Raw genomic sequence first — 23432 nt, 5'->3', positions numbered from 1 at the left:
CAGGCAGGGAGGTGAAGAAGCAGCTGGCTTAGAGCCTTTTAGCAGAAGCACAAGTGAGAGTGGGACCCAGGAGCTTTACCTCCTGGGGTTTGGGAGTACATGGTTATCAGCATTTTCAAAACATAAGCTGCAGAGAGTTCTGGAGCAGTTTTCCTAGTGACTTTAACAATGGCTCCTGAGGGCCTCCAAGCATCAGGTATGGGTGTATTTGCTTTTCAGAAGCAGATGAAGTACTTGGAGCAGCAGCAGGATGAGACCAAACAAGCGCAAGAGGAGGCCCGCCGACTCAGGAGCAAGATGAAGACCATGGAGCAGTGAGTTTGGAGCTGGGTCCTGCACTGTGCCTTTGCCCCCAGGGCCTGCAAGTTCTTAGGACTGCAGCAGGGAGTGGGATTGGGTCATGTCCGAGGCTCAAATCTCCATAGGCCATGGAGGGCTCAGGTCAGCTGGGTGTGGGCACAGATCTTAGCCTCTATGAACTCTTCCACCATTCCAAGGAATGGGAGCCCTTGCCACATTCCTCCCTGTTTCTGTTGCCTGTGGCCAGATGACCTGGTGGGTTTTTCCCTTCAGGAACCTCTCTCCAGGAAATCCCTGACCTTGAGACCCTCTTTCAGCACCTCTTCTTTCTCAGCAGCATCCTTGGAGCTATGCTTATCTCTGCCGTGGGGCCTTTCCTTGGGCACACCCACCTGCTAAACATCCTAGCAGCCTAGCCTGTTACCTTAGCAACGGCAGCAAAGGAAGGCAGAGCTGCACTGGGTACCTACCCATCAGCCTCCAGATTGCAAATGCCGTGGGCTGGGTGTGTTTTTCAGGATTGAGCTTCTACTCCAGAGCCAGCGCCCAGAGGTGGAGGAGATGATCCGAGACATGGGTGTGGGACAGTCAGCGGTGGAACAGCTGGCTGTGTACTGTGTGTCTCTCAAGAAGTGCGTACTCTGGCCCCTCTCAGCAAACACGGGAGATAGGCCATGGGGCTCCTGCCATGTCATTGCTTCCCATCTCTTGTAAAGCAGATGGAGCTAAGGGGCAAACTCTGGAGCCATGCTGCCTTTGAACCCTGATTCCACCTCTCAGCAGCTATGTGGCCTGGTGCCAGTTTCTTGGCTTCTTTGACCTTCAACTTCCTGAATGGAGATAGTAGTAGACCTGCCTCATAGGATTGTTGAGAGGATTGAGTGTGAATCTTTTTTTTTTTTTTTTTGAGACGGAGTCTCGCTCTGTCGCCCGGGCTGGAGTGCAGTGGCCGTATCTCAGCTCACTGCAAGCTCTGCCTCCCGGGTTTACGCCATTCTCCTGCCTCAGCCTCCCGAGTAGCTGGGACTACAGGCGCCCGCCTCGTCGCCTGGCTAGTTTTTTGTATTTTTAAGTAGAGACAGGGTTTCACCGTATTAGCCAGGATGGTCTCGATCTCCTGACCTCGTGATCCGCCCGTCTCGGCCTCCCAATGTGCTGGGATTACAGGCTTGAGCCACCGCGCCCGGCCTTTTTTTTTTTTTTTTTTTTTTTAATGAGACGGAGTCTTGCTCTGTCGCCCAGGCTGGAGTGCAGTGGCATGATCTCGGCTCACTGCAAGCTCCACCTCCCGAGTTCACACCGTTCTCCTGCCTCAGCCTCCTGAGTAGCTGGGACTACAGGCGCCCGCCACTGTGACCGGCTAATTTTTTGTATTTTTAGTAGAGACGGGGTTTCACCGTGGTCTCGATCTCCTGACCTTGTGATCCGCCCACCTCGGCCTCCCAAAGTGCTGGGATTACAGGCGTGAGACACCGCGCCCGGCCTGAGTGTGAATCTTAAGTGCTGTTTCTAAGGGAGTTGACCTAGCTCTCTGAGCTATAAGCCCCATTGTGATTGATATCTAGAGCCTGTTCCCCTCTAGCACTATGATCCTGCCTGGCTTGGATCAAACTCGTATTCTTACTCTGGTGGGTGTAAGGTTGGCAGGAAGGGTGGAGGGTCACTTAGCTGAGAGGCATAGAGGGTCCAAGATGCCTCCTTTAAGACCAGGTGGTTTAGGGGGCCCCCTAGTGAGACTGGGGCTTTCTGCATGCCCTCTCAAGTCACCAGTGCCTGCAGGACAGGCAGGAGGAAAGAATCACTTCCTTGCGTTCTCTGCAGGACCCTCCACAGTGCCACCTGGTACTTATTGAGCTCAGGTGTCAAAGTAGGAATGACAATGAGTTGAGGGGTTGGGCAGTGCTTTGTGTTAGATTAGTGCTGTGGCTCAGTCTGACCTGCAAGTGTTCTTTTCTGGCATCTCTTTCCATGGCCACATTGCAGAGAGTACGAGAATCTAAAAGAGGCACGGAAGGCCTCAGGGGAGCTGGCTGAGAAGCTGAGGAAGGATTTGTTTTCCTCCAGAAGCAAGGTAACTTAGCAGTGAACATGAGTTGAAGGAGAGGCGGCTCTCCTTTTGTCATGCTCACTCTGGTCTCCTGAGCAAGGCTATGGGACCTGATGGCACAGCTGACTCTCTGGGGCAGCTGGATGACTTATAGAGATTTGTTACCAGTCCTTACTGGGCATTGGTCTGAATATGTGGCTTGTCCACTAGGGGTAGACAGATCACAGAGGTATCCCCCAACATGTGGACGCTCATGCTCCCCTCTGCTCTTCCCAGCTCCTGGGTACCTCTCAGCTGGCTGGAGAGCACAGGCCCCAAATGTGACAGCATCAGAGGCCTATTTTTGCACCATGTCTGGAGTAGGAGGGCTCCTGGAATCTGATTTGGTCAGCACAGCTGCTTTTACTTCTGGCATGGTGCATCCACAGGCTGCAGGATGTAGGAAGCAGCCTTTGCTTCTGGGCAGCTCCGGATGTGCATTGCCAGACTGAGGCCTAGCCTCAGAGAGCTGGGATCTCTTCCCATACCCCTAGTCTCTTCTGGACTCTAGACTACCTTGATCACTCACTGGGGAACAGGAGGAGGGGGCAGGGAACAAGGCTACCACTTGGTTTGTCCTTCACTCCCTACACTTTCTTATAGTTGCAGACAGTCTACTCTGAATTGGATCAGGCCAAGTTAGAACTGAAGTCAGCCCAGAAGGACTTACAGAGTGCTGACAAGGAAATCATGGTGAGGAACATCCCTGGCTTGACAGGAATGAGGGGTGGTTTGTGTGCCCTCCCAAAGCAGGGCTGGGCTATCTCTGCCCAGGACCCTTGCACCAGTCAGTGGCGGTTTTGGGCCCCTGCATCTTCCTGGGTCAGGGTGTGCCCCTTGGCCCTGGTCCGAACTGGAACCTGGGCCTCCTCAACAGAGGGCAGATAGCACCATGAGTCTTCCCTCATAGTCTGTCCTGTACTTACATCCCTGAGGTCCCCCATCAGAGGAGGGACTCTACCTGGGGCTTGGCCTCCTGAGCCTAATAATGGGGTATCAGGCCTTGCTCTGTTCCCAGTGGGCCGGCCTTTCATGCATGCTACTCATGTCCTCTGCATTATCTCTGGACTTGATGCCTCAGCCTTTCTCTCACACACTTTTCTTTCCCTCCCCAAGAGTCTGAAAAAGAAGCTAACGATGCTGCAGGAAACTTTGAACCTGCCACCAGTGGCCAATGAGACTGTCGACCGCCTGGTTTTAGAGAGGTTTGTTGAGCCTTGGGTGGTACAGGGGTCACAAGGTGGGAGAGCTTTCTGGTAACAGTCTTTACTCCTTCTGGCTTTGGTGGGGTGGGTGACCCTTGTGGACCTGATGTCTGCAGACAGCCTGCCCTGGAAGCCAGCCAAGATTTAGCTGGCAAGCAGCTTTGAAGCAAATTAGGCTCTGACACAGAAAGGCCAGAGGACCTAGAAGTGGTCTGAGAATAGGGCAGGAGCACTGACTGTCTTGGGGCATCCTGTTTATGGAGTAGCTCCCCACATGTATCTATCCACCCTAGATTTTGAAACAAACATGAAACCACTCTAAAATAATTCCCCTAGTGCCAGGAGTGCGTGCTTTAAAGCTGCCAGCAGAGGGAGCCAAGAGGCAGAAGGATTGGTGTCCCCGCAAGCATGGGCATCCGTTTCTTCTCCTGAGTTTCACAGAAACAGACTAGCTGAGAGCATCCTCAAGGCTACTTCCTGCCTGCTGAAAGTCCCCAGCAAGGACCCAGACAGAAAGCACACAACTCCTGTCAGTGGCCCCAGTCTTTTTTTTTTTTTTTTTTTTTAAATGGAGTCTCACTCTGTTGCCAGGTTGGAGTGCAGTGGCACGATCTTGGCTTACTGCAATCTCTGCCTCCTAGATTCAAGCGATTCCCCTGCCTCAGTCTCCCAAGTAGCTGGTATTACAGGTGCACACCATCATGCCCGGCTAATTTTTTGTATTTTAGTAGAGACAGGGTTTCACCATGTTGGCCAGGATGGTCTCGATCTCCTGACCTCGTGATCCACTTGCCTCGGCCTCCCAAAGTGCTGGGATTACAGGTGTGAGCCACCATGCCTAGTTGCTTTTGTTTACTTTCTTTACCTCTTCAGTGTGCTGGAAGGCCTGGACTCCTACAGCAGGTCCTTGATGAGTGCCCACTGCGTGGCAGGCCTTCTCTGTTCTCTTGGAGCTTATATTCCAGTGGGATAGATGAGCTGGGAGTTTCGATGGCTAAGCCCACAGCCCACTAGCTATATACTACATTATAGAATCTGATCTGTAGCTCCCAGTTGGGGACAGGCCCACCTCATTCTGAGTAAGCTTCATGCCAGGGCCTGTAGCCCATTTGGTACAGGGAGGACAATAGTCTCCCTTGGCTTTCAGGCCAGCAGGACACTAAACTGACAAACCTTCGTAAGGTGGGCTGGGCTTGTCATCAAGCCACATGAGGATGACTTCATTCATTTTTGTCTCCAGTATTTTTCTGGGCATAACTATTGAAGTGGTTGGCTGGGTGCATTGACTCATACCTATAATCTCAGCGCTTTGGGAGGCCAAGGTGGGAGGATTGCTTGAGTCCAGGAGTTCAAGACCAGCCTGGGCAACATAGTGAGACCCTGTATCAAAAAAGTTAAAACTTAGTCAAACATGGTGGCACACACTTGTAGTTCAGGAGGCCAAGGCAGGAGAATCACTTGAGCCCAAGAGTCGAGCTATGATTGTGCCACTGCCCTCCATCTTGGGAGACAGAGTAAGACCCTGTCTCTCTTGAGAGACCAGGCACGGTGGCTCACGCCTGTAACCCCAGCACTTTGGGAGGCTGAGGCAGGTGGATTACCTGAGGTCAGGAGTTCGAGACCAGCCTGACCAATATGGTGAAACCCTGTCTCTACTAAAAATACAAAAATTAGCTGGGTGTGGTGGTGGGCGCCTGTAATCCCAGTTACTCGAGAGGCTGAGGCAGGACAATCGCTTGAACCTGGGAGGTGGAGGTTGCAGTGAGCCGAGATCGTACCACTGCACTCCAGCCTGGGTGACAGAAAGACTCTGTCCCAAGAAAAAGAAAAAAAAATTACGGTGGCAGGTCTGTTTGTTTTTAGCAAAAGCTCTTCTTTTTTTTTTTTTTTTTTTTTTTTTGAGACGGAGTCTCGCTCTGTCGCCCAGGCTGGAGCGCAGTGGCCGGATCTCAGCTCACTGCAAGCTCCGCCTCCCGGGTTTACGCCATTCTCCTGCCTCAGCCTCCCGAGTAGCTGGGACTACAGGCGCCCGCCACCTCGCCCGGCTAGTTTTTTGTATTTTTAGTAGAGACGGGGTTTCACCGTGTTAGCCAGGATGGTCTCGATCTCCTGACCTCGTGATCCGCCCGTCTCAGCCTCCCAAAGTGCTGGGATTACAGGCTTGAGCCACCGCGCCCGGCCAAGCTCTTCTTTTAACTAGACATTAGGCAGCACCAGCACAGTCTATTCTTGTTTTTGTTTGTTTGTTTGTTTTGAGATAGGGTCTCATTCTGTTGCCCAGGCTGGAGTGCAGTGGTGTGATCACAGCTCACTGCAGCCTTGACCTCCTGGCCTCAGGTGATGTGATCCTCCTGCCTCAGCCTCCTGGATAGTTGGGACTAAAGTTCTGGGATTACAAGCATGAGCCACCATTCCCAGCCTAGGCACAGCGCCTTCTAAACTCAGAGCCTCAAGCTCTCAAAAATGGTTGTTGAATCCTCAGCAATAGCATTGCCCTGTCTTCTTTGTGTTCTGATGGCAAGACCCTCACAACTACAAGTGACCTCAAAGAGTCTGCCTCTACCTTTCTCCTGTGACTGCTAATGTGTTACTACAGAGGTCTGGAAGAAGTCTTAAGTTTTCTTGGGCCATCTACTCAGGAGGCTGACGTGAGAGGATCACTTGAGCCTGGGAGGTCAAGGCTGCAGTGAGCGATGATCACGCCGCTGCACTCTAGCCTGGGCAACAGAGTGAGACCTGTCTCAAAAAAAAAAAAGTCATGTCAAGGAAGGTGGAAGAGTAGAAAGCTCCAGGAATCCATCTCTCTGTGGCAACAGTTGAGCTGGCTGAAACTATCTGAAGCAACCACTTTGGAAATCTAGTCTAGTAGAACATTTTCAGCATCCAGGGAAGAGGTTGATGAAGAAGCTGGTAAACTTCAGTAAATTTTCTCATAGCAGCTCCACCTCCTGGGCTTAAGTGATCCTCCTGCCTCAATCTCCTGAGTAGCTGGGATTGACTACAGGCATGCATCACCACGCCCAACTAATTTTTGTAGAGACAGGGTCTCACTTATTGCCCAGGCTGGTCTTGAACTCCTGACCTCAAGCGATCCTCCTGCCTGGGCTTCCCAAAGTGCTGGGATTACAGGTGTGAGCCACACTTTTTTTCTTCCCCTCCCCTCCCCTCCCCTTCCTTTCCTTTCGTTTCCTTTTTTTTCTTTCTTTTCTTTTTGAAACGGTGTCTTGCTCTGTCGCCCAGGCTGGAGTACAGTGGTGCCATCTTGGCTCACTGCAACCTCCACTTCCTGGGTTGAAGCGATTCTCCTGCTTCAACCTCCCGAGTAGCTGGGATTATAGGCATGATCCACCATGCCCAGCTAGTTTTTTGTATTTTTAGTAGAGACGGAGTTTCACCATGTTGGCCAGGCTGGTCTTTAACTCCTGACCTCAAGTGATCTTCCCACCTTGGCCTCCCAAAGTGCTGAGATTACAGGTGTGAGCCACCATGCCCAGCCACCACCATTTCTTGATTTAAAATTAGGAAAATTGGCCGGGCGCGGTGGCTCAAGCCTGTAATCCCAGCACTTTGGGAGGCCGAGACAGGCGGATCACGAGGTCAGGAGATCGAGACCATCCTGGCTAACACGGTGAAACCCCGTCTCTACTAAAAAATACAAAAAACTAGCCGGGCGAGGTGGCAGGCGCCTGTAGTCCCAGCTACTCGGGAGGCTGAGGCAGGAGAATGGCGTGAACCCGGGAGGCGGAGCTTGCAGTGAGCTGAGATCCGGCCACTGCACTCCAGCCTGGGCAACAGAGCGAGACTCTGTCTCAAAAAAATAAAAATAAAAAAATAAAATAAATAAAATTAGGAAAATTAAGAAATTTCTGGCTGGATATGGTGGTTGTACTGAAAACACAAAAATTAGCCAGGTGTGGTGGTGCACGCCTATAATCCCAGCTACTTGGGAGGCTGACACATGAGAATGGCTTGAACCCAGGAGGTGGAGGTTGCAGTGAGCTGGGATCATGCCACTGTACTCCAGCCTGGATGACAGAGCGAGACTCTGTCACAAAAACAAAAACCAAAAAAATTAAGAAGTTTCTTTCTTTTGTTTTTTGTTTTTGTTTTTGTTTTTGAGACAGAGTCTCGCTCTGTCGCCCGGGCTGGAGTGCAGTGGCCGGATCTCAGCTCACTGCAAGCTCCGCCTCCCGGGTTCACGCCATTCTCCTGCCTCAGCCTCCCGAGTAGCTGGGACTACAGGCGCCCGCCACCTCGCCTGGCTAGTTTTTTGTATTTTTTAGTAGAGACGGGGTTTCACCCGGTTAGCCAGGATGGTCTCGATCTCCTGACCTTGTGATCCGCCCGTCTCGGCCTCCCAAAGTGCTGGGATTACAGGCTTGAGCCACCGCGCCCGGCCCAAGAAGTTTCTTAAGTTTTTTAAGAAGCTTGATTTTTATAACTTTTTACTGCAGCAATATTTTTTATTGTGGTAAAATATAAACAAAATTCACCATCGTAACCATTTTTAAGTACATTTCTGTGGCGTCAAGTACAATTACTTGCTGTGCAACCATCACCACCATCCCACTCCAGAATGTTTTCATCTCCCCAAGGTGAAATTCTATACCCATTAAACAGTAACTCCCCTTTCCCCTTTCTCCTCAACTCCTTCACTTACCATTTTACTTTCCGTCTCTATCAATTTGACTACTTTAGGAGCCTCATATAAGTGAACTTATATAATATTTGTCCTTTTATTACTGACTTATTTCACTTAGCATAATGTCTTCAAGGTTTATCCATGTAGCATGTATTAGAATTTTCTTCCTTTTTAAGGCTGAATCAGTAATCATATTTAATTTAACTTTTTTTTTTTTTTTTTTTTTTTTTTTTGTTGAGACGGAGTCTCGCTCTGTCGCCCAGGCTGGAGTGCAGTGGCCGGATCTCAGCTCACTGCAAGCTCCGCCTCCCGGGTTGACGCCATTCTCTCGCCTCAGCCTCCCGAGTAGCTGGGACTACAGGCACCCGCCATCTCGCCCGGCTAATTTTTTGTATTTTTTTAGTAGAGACGGGGTTTCACCGTGTTAGCCAGGATGGTCTCGATCTCCTGACCTCGTGATTCGCCCGTCTCGGCCTCCCAAAGTGCTGGGATTACAGGCTTGAGCCACCGCGCCCGGCCAACTTTTTTTTTTTTTTTTTTGAGATAGGGTGTTACTCTGTTGCCCAGGCTGGAGTGCAGTGGCATGATCTCGGCTCACTGCAGCCTCCGCCCCCTGGGTTCAAGGGATCCTCCCACCTCAGCCTTCCAAGTAGCTGAGATTACAGGCATGTGCCACAATGCCCAGTTAATTTATTTAATTTTATATTTTGTAGAGACAGAGTCTCAATATGTTGCCCCGGTCAATATTGAACTCTTGGCCTCAAGCCATCCTCCCACCTCAGCCTCCCAAATTGTTGGTATTACAGGCGTGAGCTACTGTGCCTGGCAGTATTCATGTTTTAAATTTGCAAGCATTCTTTCTTGCTCTTTGGGTATGTCTGTTTTGCAAAGCACGATGTTCTTGTTTTTTTGTTTTTTGTTTTTGAATGAGACGGAGTCTTGCTCTGTTGCCCAGGCTGAGTGCAGTGGCCAGATCTCAGCTCACTGCAAGCTCTGCCTCCTGGGTTCTCGCCATTCTCCTGCCTCAGCCTCCCGAGTAGCTGGGACTACGGGCGCCCGCCACAACACCTGGCTGATTTTTTGTATTTTTAGTAGAGATGGGGTTTCACCGTGTTAGCCAGGATGGTCTCGATCTCCTGACCTCGTGATCTGCCCGTCTTGGCCTCCCAAAGTGCTGGGATTACAGGCTTGAGCCACCACGCCCGACCTGTTTTTTTTTTTTTTTTTGAGACGGAGTCTCACTCTGTCGCCCAGGCTGGAGTGCAGTGGCGCAATCTCGGCTCACTGCAAGCTCCGCCTCCTGAGTTTATGCCATTCTCCTGCCTCAGCCTCCTGAGTAGCTGGGACTACAGGTGCCCACCACCATGCCTGGCTAATTTTTTGCATTTTTAGTAGAGATGGGGGATGTTCTTGTTTTATGGTCTCAGATTTCTCTTTGTCTCAGAGTCAGTATTTGTGCACCGTAGACTTTCTCCTGGGCTCCTCTCCCATACCTGGTAGTCCTTGGCTACTTTGGAGGCCAACCTATGTGGGTAGGGTTTGGGGGAGATGTGCAGACAATTCACATCATGTTGAGTCTTACCTGAACCCAGGATGCAGAAGGCTTTACTGTTGGGTCCAGTAATATTGACTGCCCTAGGTCATTGTACATGGTTTGTTTAGTGTCTTTGAGAAAAGCTCTTCTATTTATTGGCCCAGGGCAGCAGCCTGACTGCCTAGTGTTCTACCAATGCAGATTAGGGTGGGGTGGAGCCAGGCTCACAATTTCATCAGTGTTCCAGTTTTCAGGCCTGTTTAATGCTTTTGCAAGGCCCTCCCTTGCCTTCATGGACCCCTCCTTGTGGGTTCTGGCTGCTATGTCAGTCTCTTGTCCCCTGGCCATGCTTTCTCTCCCAGAATTTTTTGGAAATATCTGGGGGCTGATGGTGGTTGCCCTTTCTACTTGTTGCAGTAGGATTACCCTTCATACCTGTCATTTTAGGGAGGCATCAGCAGGTAGCCACCACCCCAACTACAAAGTCAGTGTTAGGAAGATCTCTCTCATGGGCCCCAAGGGCCCCTGAACTCTAGGCTGGAGAGAGCCAGGGAGATCTTTCCTTAGGGTAGGGTAAGGCCGCCAGGAGCCATGAGTTCATGGAGGAGACATTGACTAATCCCATGCCACACAGGCAATGAGCTGCTCAAGGCCTTAGCTATGTTCTGGAAAGGGGAGCTTTGAGTGTCTTGCCTGACCCACTGAGGCCTCTGGCATGAAGCCCTGTAAGTTGACCATGGGTAGGTGTCCCAAGGGTGATAGTGTCACTCAGGAGGGCCTCAAGCCAGCCTCAACCAGTGAGGGAAGGACTACTAAGCCCTAGGTTCTTCCTCCTTACAGGACAAACAGAAGGTGGGAAGGAAAGAAAGTGGACCCCTGGCAGAAAGGGAAACAGGTTTGAAGCTCATAAAGGAAGAAGAATAGGCCGGGCGCGGTGGCTCAAGCCTGTAATCCCAGCACTTTGGGAGGCTGAGATGGGCGGATCACGAGGTCAGGAGATCGAGACCATCCTGGCTAACACAGTGAAACCCCGTCTCTACTAAAAAAATACAAAAAACTAGCCGGGCATGGTGGCAGGCGCCTGTAGTCCCAGCTACTCGGGAGGCTGAGGCAGGAGAATGGCATAAACCCAGGAGGCAGAGCTTGCAGTGAGCTGAGATCCGGCCACTGCACTCCAGCCTGGGCGACAGAGCAAGACTCTGTCTCAAAAAAAAAAAAAAAAAAAAAAAAGGAAGAAGAATATAGAAACAGTCTAAGAGAAGGCCGGGCCCAGTGGCTCACACCTGTAATCCCAGCACTTTGGGAGGCCGAGGTGGGCAGATCACAAGGTCAGGAGATCGAGACCATCCTGGCTAACATGGTAAAACCCCGTCTCTACTAAAAATACAGAAAGTTAGCTGGGCATGGTGGTAGGTGCCTGTAGTCCCAGCTACTCAGGAGGCTGAGGCAGGAGAATGGTGTGAACCCGGAAAGCAGAGCTTGCTGTGAGCCGAGATCGCACCACTGGACTCCAGCCTGGGGAACAGAGCAAGATTCCATCTCAAAAAAAAAAAAATAGTCTAAGAGAAGAAGAAGTGTGTCCTTATGATCCAGATGTGGATATGGGGAGTGAGGGAGGCACCGTGAGAACCTCCTGAGTCTTGAGTTTAGTGTTGTGGATGACCAGGAGGTGCAAGTGAATAAGCCTGGCTTGTCTTGAGCTTGGGCACCACTAGGCAACGCCTTAGGGGATGACTGGGAGTAGAAAGTCCTGCATTGGCCGGGTGCGGTGGCTCAAGCCTGTAATCCCAGCACTTTGGGAGGCCGAGACGGGCGGATCACGACGTCAGGAGATTGAGACCATCCTAGCTAACACGGTGAAACCCCGTCTCTACTAAAAAATACAAAAAACTAGCTGGGCGAGGTGGTGGGCACCTGTAGTCCCTGCTACTCAGGAGGCTGAGGCAGGAGAATGGTGTAAACCCGGGAGGCAGAGCTTGCAGTGAGCTGAGATCTGGGCACTGCACTCCAGCCTGGGTGACAGAGCGAGACTCTGTCTCAAAAAAAAAAAAAAAAAAAGGAAGTCCTGCCTTGAGCCACCTTGAGGGTAAAATTCACAGCACCCAGCGAGATCCTGCCTGCCTCTTGAGTTTACCTTTCCTAACCTGAGCCTCAACTTGCTGGGATTGGTAAATGGTGGCAGAATATGGATACTGCAAAAAAGTTGGCACGAGTGGTCCTGGCTGCTGTGGTTCCCAGAGGAGGAAGCAAAGCAGCCAGCCTGGAGTTGGTTTGAGGTGGGTTTGTGCAGCCTTCATTTTCACTTGGAGGCAAGGACAGAAGTAGAGCTTCTAGGGTCCTGGACAGGGAAAGGAAGAAATAGTCCAGGCTGCCTGGATTGCTTAGCCACCCAGATCAATGCAGGTAGCCTTCCTCCCTCTGATGTGTACACCCCAGTGAGAGTGGGACTGTGGTGCAGCCCTGAAAATTTCCTGAGGAAGGAAAGAGAGAAGGCATCTTTGGAGCTACCCTTGCCACTCCCCAGGGTTCTCCTTGTATGGCAGGAGCTGGGGAGCCCTGCCAGGTCTGGGTGGGCTGGAAGAATCCTGTGGGCTGTAGTTTTTAATAGAATAAAACTTCACTCCCCCCCCCCCACACACCCACCCGTTATAAAAGTAAAAACACACTCATTGAGAATTTGGAAAATAGGGAATTATAGAGGTAGTTACAGTTGACATGTGGAATATTTCCTTCTACTCCTTTTTCTGCATGTGGGGGTGGGGTTGGGAGTGGTGGGGGGGGGGTGCCAAATCATGTAATTGCACTATACATGGAGTTTTGTGTGCTTTTTAAATTAAATTAAATTTTTTTTTGAGATGGAGTCTCGCTCTGTCGCCCAAGGTAATGCAGTGGCACGATCTCAGCTCACTGCAAGCTCCACCTCCTGGGTTCATGTCATTCTCCTGCCTCAGCCTCCCAAGTAGCTGGTACCACAGGTGCCCGCCACCATGCCGGCTAATTTTTTGTATTTTTGGTAGAGATGGGGTTTCACCGTGTTAGCCAGGATGGTCTCGATCACATGACCTCGTGATCTGCCTGCCTCGGCCTCCCAAAGTGCTGGGATTACAGGTGTGAGCCACCATGCCTGGCCAAATTAAATTTTTTTTTTTTTTTTTTTTTGAGATGGAGTCTCGCTGTCGCCCAGGTTGGAGTGCAGTGGTCGGATCTCAGCTCACTGCAAGCTCCGCCTCCCGGGTTTATGCCATTCTCCTGCCTCAGCCTCCCGAGTAGCTGGGACTACAGGCGCCTGCCACCTCCCCCGGCTAGTTTTTGTATTTTTTAGTAGAGACGGGGTTTCACCATGTTCGCCAGGATGGTCTCGATCTCCTGACCTCGTGATCCGCCCGTCTCGGCCTCCCAAAGTGCTGGGATTACAGGCTTGAGCCACCGCGCCCGGCCCCAAATTAAATTTTTTTAAGACAGAGTCTGGATCAGTGCAGTGGTGCAATCAGGAATTACTGTTGCATGCTTTTTTTTTTTTTTTTTTTTTGGAGACAGAGTCTTGCTCTGTCGCCCAGGCTGGAGTGCTGGAGTGGAAGTGCAGTGGCGCGATTTCGGCTCCGTCTCAAAAAAATAAATAAATACATCTAGCATACAAACATTTCCCCATGTTATTAAATTTACTCTCTGTAAACACTACGTTTTGCCTATGTCATATTTAAGCTATGACTGCCAGTCCCCTAGGGAATCATTTTGATGGTTTCTAATATTGTGCCATTTGCCGGGATAAGTAGCAACATCACAGGGAGAGGAAGGGAGACCTTCCCTCCACATCAATCTGTGGTGACATCTCTGACTGGCTCCTTACATTGCATTCTGAGACATGAGGCCATGTGATCAAAGGGCAGTAGGCTTTTGTTTATACATTTAGGTTTTCTCTGGGTTTTGGCTTGCTTCTTTCTTTGTCTTCCAGACTTTCACTGGTCCCGTGACTACGCAAAGGACTGAGTCAAGTGGTTTATTCTCTAGAGAGTAGGGCTTTTTTTTTTTTTTTTTTTTGGAGACATAGTCTCGCTCTGTTGCCAGGCTGGAATGCAGTGGCGCAATCTCGGCTCACTGCAACCTCCGCCTCCCGGATTCAAGCGATTCTCCTGCCTCAGCCTTCTGAATAGCTGGGACTACACACACGAGCCACCACACCCAGCTAATTTTTGTATTTTTAGTAGAGATGGGGTTTCACCATGTTGGCCAGGATGGTCTCGATCTCCTGACCTTGTGATCCACCCACCTCAGCCTCCCAAAATGCTGGGATTACAGGCGTGAGCCACTGTGCCTGGCCAAGAGTAGGGCTTTCTTGAGGGGTGGCCTTGAGTCAGGAGTGGGCTCCAGGTCCCTGGAGCTGAGTTGTCTCTGATGCTTGAGGAGCTGTTGTCCTTCTGGGTTACCACTGTGGCCCCAAGTAACCAGGTCATCTCTGCCTTCAGCCCAGCCCCTGTGGAAGTGAACCTGAAGCTCCGCCGGCCATCCTTCAGTGAGGATATTGATCTCAATGCTACCTTTGATGTGGATACTCCCCCAGCCCGGCCCTCCAGCTCCCAGCATGGTTACTCCAAAAAACTTTGCCTAGAGAAGTCACAGTGAGTGGTAGTCCCTGGCACTGTCCATGGGCTGGTGGGGGGATAGCTAAGACAGCTCTGCAGGCCCTGTGCTGTTAGCTCTGAGTGGCTGATGGGGCAGTGAGTGCTGCCTAGGCTTGGCTATGGCTTTGATTCCAGCTACCTCTTGTTCCCTTACCTGAGCACTCAATCTGCAAACCCCTTCTCTTGTCTCATTATTCCTCACCATCACCCTTCAAGGCAAAGGTATTGGAATGCAAGTTAGAGAGAATGTAGGGATGCCAGAAGGTGTGGGTCTGGGCCAGTGGAGTTGGAGAGGGTGCTCCCAGTACCTTGAAGGTCTGCCCACCAGAGTTCTGAGCCAGGGACTCTGAACTTCCTCTTCTATGTTTGCCTCTGAGGCTCATGCCTGAGGGAGGATCATCACAAACCACAGAGCCCAGGGCCTTACCACCCAAGGGGGTGACCCACAGGGGCAGGCATGAGAAGCTGTCTGGAACTCCAGTGGGGCAGGTGGAACCTGCTCTGGGGTACTGTGGGACCAGAAAAAGGGAGGCTGTCTCCTTGACCAGGTTTGCCAAGTGTGGTTCACTGTGGAGACAAGGACTATACTCATTCATACAGCTACTGTTCAGGTGAGGCTGGTCAAGGGCTGGGCAGGTTTCCTCTTATTCAAAGACTTTGGACAGAAAGATAAGAAAGAGAAAGAAATTGAGATGCTAGACAGTGGAGGTGGAAGGGAGCAAGAGGGCAAGCCAGCTGGGCTGTCTAACCTCCCAAACCTCAGGGGCGTGGGCATCCCTGTTGTAGAGGGCCAGGCCTGGTAGCAATGAGAAACAAACCTAGGACCCGTGGGCTGCAGTCCCCAGGGATCCTGTCAGTGTCTGCTGTGTACTCTGGCTTCCTCCCGTTGCCCGTCTTCCACTGTAAAGGTTGAAGGTGGACATCTGGGGTCTTCAGGCTGCCAGGCCTTTCAGAGACATTTCCACCACCTTCAGGGCCTGTGGAGGTAGCGAAGGAGGTAGTGAAGTTCAGAGTCCTTAACTCAGCTCATCCGTTCTGGAGCCTTGGTTGTCATGTAGCCTTACCACAGGCCTTTAAGGCAAGAGCAGAGGAGTCAGCCACCAGGCCCTGATCCCATGCCTGTCCTTATGACTTGAGAAGCCACAGGGCCAGTCTTAGATCACCATCTTCTCAGGCCGGTTGTGGTGGCTCATGCCTGTAATCCCAGCACTTTGGGAGGCTGAGGCGGGTGGATCTCACGAGGTCAGGAGATTGAGACCATCCCGGCTAAAACAGTGAAACCCCGTCTCTACTAAAAATACAAAAAAATTTAGCCAGGCCTAGTGGCGGGCACCTGTGGTCCCAGCTACTCGGGAGGCTGAGGCAGGAGAATGGCGTGAACCTGGGAGGTGGAGCTTTCAGTGAGCCGAGATCATGCCACTGCACTCCAGCCTGGGCGGCAGAGTGAGACTCCACCTCTAAATAAATAAATAAATAAATAAAGATCACCATCTTCTCACCCACCAGGGAAAATGCCAGTAGAGGGTATCCAGCTGCTGGGTTCCCCAGGAATTGGATGGAAATACAGTTTCCAGCTCTGGGGCTGGGATTGGGAGGCCAGGGCCTGGGGCCATGTGCTATTCTGCCCCAGGCCCTTCCTACACACACTCTCTAGGGAGATGGCCTGGCCCTCTGTTCTGAGAGGAGTTTGTGAGCGACTTTACTGAAAGGCTAACTTACTGAGGCTCTCGTGGAGGTAGTGTCCCCTCTCTGGGAAGGCAGGACTAGGCCTGAGCTCATAAGATGCCTTTTGCTCATATCAGGGCATGACTGGCTTTCCTCCTGTGGGTGGTGAGTTGGTTGGGCTCTCCAGCCCCATATAGAGCCTGGGACATGGTAAGGTGCCCGAGGACTTGAGGAGCATTGGAATTTGGCCTTGAGTGGAAGCCACAGGATTGGAACACGGTCCAGTCATCCCCAGTCATCCCTGTCTCTGCCACCCTACTGGCTATGACTGTCCAGCTATTACAGACCTGCACGTGGGGTGGGATCACTGAGGTGCCTTGCCCAGAATGCAGGCATGGCAGCAGCAGTGCCACATGGTAACTCCCCAAGGTACGTGTGCTGAGGCTGGTTCACCTGCCCTCATGTCTTTCTTACCTACCCCTTGCCTTCTGTCTCATTCTTGTAGCTCCCCAATTCAGGATGTCCCCAAGAAGATATGCAAAGGCCCCAAGAAGGTAAGAGCTTTCTAGAAGAAGCACAGTCTAACCATTGCCAGGACTGGACTTTTGGGAGGGCACGGTCTTGCCAGAGCCCTGTCACTCCTGGTCCAGAACTGAGGTACTTTGGAGCCACCCTTGGGATTCTACTCATTATCCCTCCTGCCTCCTAGTGAGGCATCAGAGATCCTGATCTTGTTCCACCACCACTACCCTCCCTCCTTTGCTGACATCTGGCTTATCAAGTCTGGCCCTGGGGTCTTCCCTGCAGAAGTCCCAGCTTTCACTGGGTGACCAGAGCTGTGCAGGAGAGCCAGATGAGGAATTGGTTGGTGCCTTCCCTATTTTTGTCCGGAATGCCATCCTGGGCCAGAAACAGCTCAAGAGGCCCAGGTCAGAGTCCTGTCGCAGCAAAGATGTGGTGAGTATGGCTTCTCACAGTGGCAGGAGCCAACCCTCTTGGGTAGAAATGGGTGGCCAGCCACCCAGCCCATTAGCCTGGCCCACTCATCTCTTTTTTTCACCCTAGGTAAGGACAGGCTTCGATGGGCTCGGTGGCCGGACAAAATTCATCCAGCCTGTATCCTTTTTCTGTGATGTTGAGCTGAGCTGAGCTGTGGAGCCCATACTATGCCTCACCTATACTCCCAGCCTGCCAGTGCCAACAGCCTCAGGTGTGCAGTGCTGGGCCTCATTCTGTGTACTGGGGCTGCCCAGCCCCGGCTCAGAGCCTTTCTTGCCCTGCATTACAGTCCTTTCTCCAAGCCTCTTCCTTGACAACTCTTCCAGACTGACACAGCCATGATCCGCCCAATGCCTGTTAAGCCCAAGACCAAGGCTAAGCAGAGAGTGAGGGTGAAGACAGTGCCTTCTCTCTCCCAGGCCAAGCTGGACACCTTCCTGTGGTCGTGAGAACAGTGAGTCTGACCAGTGGCCAGACACATGCGTCCAACTTGTAGGATTTAAGGACTGTCTAGGCAGGGGGTTTTGTGGACAGAGCCCCACTTTCGGGACCAGCCTGAGGAGTAAGGGCAGACAAACAGGTGAGGGGGAGTGTGACTCCCAGAGACTGCTCTTCCTGCCCCCACCCTGCCCCACTCCCATGACTGGGAGCTGACATGACCAGCCCACCGATCCTGTCAGCAGGGCCTGCTCCTGTTGTCAGGCTCCTGTTTATAGCCATGATCAGATGTGGTCTGACTCTTTCTGGGCCTGGAGACCACGGTCGCTTGTTGACTGCCTCTGTGGACCAGAGTACTTGAGGCATCTCAGGCAGCTTCAGCCTGAGCTTCTACCTGCCTTTGACTTGCTGCTAGGCATAGCCTGGGCCAAGCAGGTTGGGGAATGGAGGATAGAATGGGATGTATGGAGAGGATGGAAGATTTTCATGTAAAATAAAATTAAAAATAATAATAATAATCTCTTCTTCCTGGTTCTGAGAGTGTAAATTTGCACCAACACTTTAGAAAACTGTTTGGCATGACTTTCTAAAGCAGGAATATCACCTAGCCTCAGACCTAGCAGTTCCTTCCCTAGGCATGTGCCTTCTCATGGGGCACGGGAAGACTCTAGCAAAAATGAGATCACTTCTGCTTTTCTCACAGTCTCTAACCTGGGCACAGCCTAAAGGCCATAAGTAGGAAAATGAATGACTAAACGGAAATCTATCTATACAGGGATACTCACAGCAAATAACCAGCGACCACTACCTTCCGTTCCTCCCCATGTTTAAACGCTACCAGCCAAATTACTAGCTTTTGACTTTTGGCTGCAAAGGCACTTTCTTTCTTTCTTTTTTTTCTTTTTGCAACAGGGTCTCCCTCTGTCTCCCAGGCTAGAGTGCAGCAGCACAATCACAGTTCACTGCAGCCTCAACCTCCCAGGCTCAGGTGATCCTCCCACCTCAACCTGTAGCTGGGACTGCAGGTACATGCCACCACACCTGGCTAATTTTTTTATTTTTACTTTTTGTAGAGACAAGATCCTGCAGTGTTGCCCAGGCTGGTCTCAAACCCCTGATCTCAAGCGATCCTTCTGCCTTGGCTTCCCAAAGTGCTGGAATTATAGGTGTGAGCCACCATACCCAGCCACGGGCACTTTCTTTCAAGTGCTTCACTTCTTGACCCCTAGCCTGGGTGAAGTCCCCTAAATTTCCCTCTCCCACTGTTAGGTAGGAGTTCACCTGTTTTCCCAGGACCCAGCATGGGGATTAAGAGCACAGGGAGTGAGTGAGTGCTGCAGTGGAGGTTGCCCAGCTGATCTCTAGCATATCTGGAGGAGTATGGGGCTTTGTGGCAAGGAGGTGCCATTCTTGGTTATGAGTTTTGGCCCCTCTGCAGCTGACTTGAGCCAAGGAAGTTTAGTGATGTGAGGTGAAGCATCAGGTTAAGAGTGTAGGGGCTGGCTGCTAGCACTGTCCTTACCAGCTGAGTGATCTTAGGTAAATTACCTGGCCTCTCTGTGCTCGGGTGCTTCTTTTTTTTTTTTTTTTTTTTTTTTTTTGACAGAGTCAGTCTGTTACCCAGGCTGGAGTGCAGTGGCGCAATCTCAGCTCACTGCAACCTCCACTTCCCGGGTTCAAGCAATTCTTCTGCCTCAGCCTCCTGAGTAGCTGGGACTACAGGCACACACCACCATGCCTGGCTAATTTTTGTATTTGTAGTAGAGACGGGGTTTCACCATGTTGGCCAGGCTGGTCTCAAACTCCTGACCTAAGGTGATCCACCCACCTCGGCCTCCCAAAGTGGTGGGATTATAGGCGTGAGCCACCGTGCCTGGCCCCTGTGCTCAGCTTCTTTATCTGTAAAGTAGGGATCTGGGCCAGGCGTGGTGACTCACACCTATAATCCCAGCACTTTGGGAGGCCAAGGCAGGTAGATTGCTTGAGCCCAGGGGTTCGAGACCAGCCTGGCCAACATGGTGAAACCCCATCTCTCCAAAAATTCAAAAATTAGCTGGGCATGGTGGTGTGCACCTGTAGTCCCAGCTACTTGGGAGGCTGAGGTGGGAGGATCACCTGACCCTAGGAGGCAAAGGCTGCAGTGAGCCGAGATCATTCCACTGCACTCCAGCCTGAGCGACAGAGCGAGACTCCCCAAAATAAAAATAAAGTGGGGATCTGTGTTGTGTATAGGTTAAGAACTTATGGCAGCTAGGTGAAATAAGCCAGACACAAAAAGACAACTATTGTATGATTCCACTTACATGAAGTGTCTAGAACAGGCAAGTTCACAGAGACAGAATAGAAGTTAGCATGGGATAGAGGGAGGGGGCAGGGGAGTTACTGCTTGATAGTCAGAGTTTCTGTCTGGGGTGATGAAAAAGTTTTGGAAATAGACAGGTGTGGTGGTTACCAAAAATTGAACTTATGACCTGAATACATGGACATCTTGTGTTCATGGATTGGAAGACTTAAGATTGCAATAACCCCCAAAGCATTCTACAAATTCAATACAATCCCTATCAAAATTCCAATGGCCTTTGTTTTTTGCAGAAATTTGAAAACTAATTCTCAAATTTATATGGAATTGCAAGAGGCTCTGAATAGCCAAAACATTTTTTTAAAATTGTTTTAAAGAAAAGATAAAGTTCTTCCCAATTTAAAAACTTAACTACAAACTATAGTAATCAAAAGAGTGTGGAGCGAAGGCATGCACAATGGTGGAATTGGAAGCTCTAGGAGTTGGTTCCTGGATCAAAGCAATCATTGAGCTGAAAAGAGCAGTGATTATAATCAATCGTTTCAGAACTCTGGTTCCTGATCAGACATTTAACAAGGGGGTTGCTGGATGAAGAGAGTAGTGGGAATCAAGCAGCTACTACTCCCATTCCTCAGCCCCACCCGGCTGTGGGGATAACAGCACTAGTTCTGAAACCAGCTGACTGGTGCCAGAACAGGTCTGGGGACTTTGCCCTCCAAAAACTGGGGGGTTGTGTGCTTTGGTGGACCTGGAGGTACTCTGAGATGCTTGCCTTGGTTTCAGCCTCTTAGATGCAATTCCTGCATTAATACCCCACTCCACCCCACCTTGGCAACATATCAGAAGATTTAAAGGACCCGTGCCTTTTTTTGTTTGTTTTTTAAGCCAGAAAATCTTTGTGAGCTCACTCACTAGCTGACTACAGAGATAATAGAGGCTGGGCACAGCAGCTCACACTTTGGGAGGCTGAGGCAGGAGGAATACTTGAACCTAGGAGTTCAAGACCAGCTTAAGCAAAACAGTGGGACCCTGTCTCCACAAAAAAATTTAAAAATTAGCCAGGTGTGGTGGTGCATGCCTGCAGACTCCCAGCTACTAGGGAGCCTGAGGCGGGAGAATTGCTTGATTCCAGGAGTTGGAGACTGCAGTAAGCAGTGATTATACCACTGCAGTTCAGCTGGGGCAACAGAGTGAGACCTTGGCTCATAAATAAATAAATAAATTAGGTTGCTGCAAAATAAAATAAAATATTAGATTGGTGCAAAAGTAATTGAGGTTTTTACCATTATAAGAGATAACAAACTTCAGTGACCACACACATACAGGAGACACACACTTTGCATAATTAGTTTGGAAAAATCACAGATGGCTCCAGCCCTCAACAAGCAAAAATTTAGGCCAGGTGTGGTGGCTCACACCTGTAATCCCAGCATTTTGGGAGCCCGGGGTGGGCAGATCACCTGAAGTCAGGAGTTCTAGACCATCTGAGCCAACATGGTGAAACCCCGTCTCTACTACAAATACAAAAAATTAGCCGGGTGCAGTGGCACATGCCTGTAATCCCATCTACTCAGGAGGCTGAGGCGGGAGAATCACTTGAACCAGGGAGGCAGAGGTTGTAGTGAGCCAAGATAGTACCACTGCACTCCAACCTGGGCAACAGAGTTGCCAGTGTCAAAAAAAAAAAAAAAAAAACAATTGAACAATCCCTAAGGAATTTGAGAATAAGATTTCCAGAGTTACCACAAAAAAATACTCGGAATATTCTGTTTTGGGTGGTTTTTTGTTGTTCTATTTTTATTGTTTTGTTTTGTTTTTTGAGACAGGATCTCTGTCACCCAGGCTGCAGTCTCCCGAGTAGCTGGGACTACAGGCCTGGGCCACCACATTTGGCAATATTTTTTTTTTGAAACGGAGTTTCGCTCTTATTGCCCATGCTGGAGTGCAATGGCACAATCTCAGCTCACTGCAACCTCCGCCTCCCAGGTTCAAGCGATTCTCCTGCCTCAGCCTCCCGAGTAGCTGGGATTACAGGCATGCGCCACCACACCCAGTTAGTTGTTGTTGTTGAGACAGGGTCTCGCTCTGTTGCCCAGGCTGGAGTGCAGTGGTGCAATCTTGGCTCACTACAACCTCTGCCTCCCAGGTTGAAGCAATTCCCTGCTTCAGCCTCCCAACTAGCTGGGATTACAGGTGCCTGCCACCACGCCTGGCTAATTTTTGTATTTTTTTTAGTAGAGACAGGGTTTCACCATCTTGGCCAGGCTGGTCTTGAACTCCTGACCTCGTGATCCACCCCCCTCAGCTTCCAAAGGGCTGGGATTACAAGTGTGAGCCACTGTGCCTGGCCTAATTTTGTATTTTTAGTAGAGATGGGGTTTCTCCATGTTGGTCAGCCTGGTCTTGAACTCCCAACCTCAGGTGATCCGCCTGCCTCGGCCTCCCAAAGTGCTGGGATTACAGGTGTGAGCCACTGTGCCTGGCCAGAATATTCAGTTCTCAAAAAAAATTATAAAGTATATAAAGAAACAGGGAAGTATGGCCTACTCAAAGGAATAATTTTTTTTTTTTTTTTTTTTTGAGACGGAGTCTTGCTCTGTCTCCCAGGCTGCTGGAGTGCAGTGGCGTGATCTCAGCTCACTGCAAGCTCCGCCTCCCGGGTTCACGCCATTCTCCTGCCTCAGACTCCTGAGTAGCTGGGACTACAGGCGCCCGCCAGCACGCCCAGCTAATTTGTTTTGTATTTTTTTAGTGGAGACGGGGTTTCACCGTTTTAGCCAGGATGGTCTCGATTTCCTGACCTCGTGATCTGCCGGCCTCAGCCTCCCAAAGTGCTAGGATTACAGCATGAGCCACTGCGCCTGGCCTTTTTTTTTTTTTTTTTGAGATGGAGTTTTGCTCTTGTTGCCCAGGCTGGAGTGCAATGGCGCGACTTCTGCTCACTACAACCTCCGCCTCCTGGGTTCAAGCAATTCTCCTGCCTCAGCCTCCTGAGTAGCTGGGATTACAGGCATGTGCCACTATGCCCGGCTAATTTTGTATTTTTAGTAGAGACAGGGTTTCTCCATGTTGGTCAGGCTGGTCTCGAACTCCCAACCTCAGGTGATCCACCCGCCTTGGCCTCCCAAAGTGCTGGGATTATAGGCGTGAGCCACCACACCTGGCCACAGGAAGAATTTTTTTGACAAACTATCCCTGAAAAACTCTGGAGTTGAAAAGTAAATAGGTTTTCAGTGAGCCAAGATTGTGCCACTGTACTCCAGCCTGGGTAACAGAGCAAGACTCTGTCTCAAAAAAAAAAAAAAAAAAGAAAAAAGTCATCACCAAACCAAGGTCACCTAGATTTTCCCCTATGTTATCTTTTAGGAGTTTTATAGCTTTGTATTTTACATTTAGGTCTATGACCCATTTTGAGTTAATGTTTGTGAAAGGTCTAAGATATGTCTAGATTTTTATTTTGATTTTTGCATATGAATGGCCAATTGTTCCAGGACTATTTGTGAAAAGATTACTCTTTCTCTATTGAGTTGCCTTTGCTCCTTTGTCAAAGATCAGTTGACTATATTTGTGTGGGTCTGTTTCTGAGCTCTATTATGTTTCATTGGTCTGTTTTTGCCAATACCATACTGTCTTGATTTTCTTTCC

The 23432-nt window shown here is 50.4% G+C and overlaps 1 protein-coding gene across 3 annotated transcripts in view; it reads left to right on the top strand.

Annotated features, from left to right (window-relative positions):
• TRAIP (TRAF interacting protein) overlaps nucleotides 1-18012 on the top strand; it is a 31870-nt gene extending 13858 nt beyond the window's left edge. Inside the window, exons 4-13 of one of the 3 annotated variants that reach the window (XM_033207829.1) lie at nucleotides 220-314; nucleotides 819-932; nucleotides 2284-2371; nucleotides 2990-3079; nucleotides 3503-3591; nucleotides 14231-14383; nucleotides 16557-16605; nucleotides 16859-17008; nucleotides 17117-17167; nucleotides 17377-18012. In XM_033207829.1, the coding sequence (XP_033063720.1) occupies nucleotides 220-314; nucleotides 819-932; nucleotides 2284-2371; nucleotides 2990-3079; nucleotides 3503-3591; nucleotides 14231-14383; nucleotides 16557-16605; nucleotides 16859-17008; nucleotides 17117-17167; nucleotides 17377-17499 (1002 nt within the window). In that variant the 3' untranslated portion in view covers nucleotides 17500-18012. The remainder of the gene's footprint in view (nucleotides 1-219; nucleotides 315-818; nucleotides 933-2283; nucleotides 2372-2989; nucleotides 3080-3502; nucleotides 3592-14230; nucleotides 14384-16556; nucleotides 16606-16858; nucleotides 17009-17116; nucleotides 17168-17376) is intronic. The other 2 variants (XM_033207813.1, XM_033207821.1) reach the window with 2 other exon arrangements.
• Nucleotides 18013-23432: the final 5420 nt, after the last annotated feature.

Source organism: Trachypithecus francoisi, unplaced genomic scaffold (genome assembly GCF_009764315.1).
Source record: "Trachypithecus francoisi isolate TF-2019V2 unplaced genomic scaffold, Tfra_2.0 Lachesis_group0, whole genome shotgun sequence".
In the NCBI taxonomy this organism is placed as follows: Eukaryota; Metazoa; Chordata; class Mammalia; order Primates; family Cercopithecidae; genus Trachypithecus; species Trachypithecus francoisi.
The sequence above is the reverse complement of the archived record's forward strand: the minus strand, read 5'-3'. Positions and strand labels throughout refer to the sequence as shown.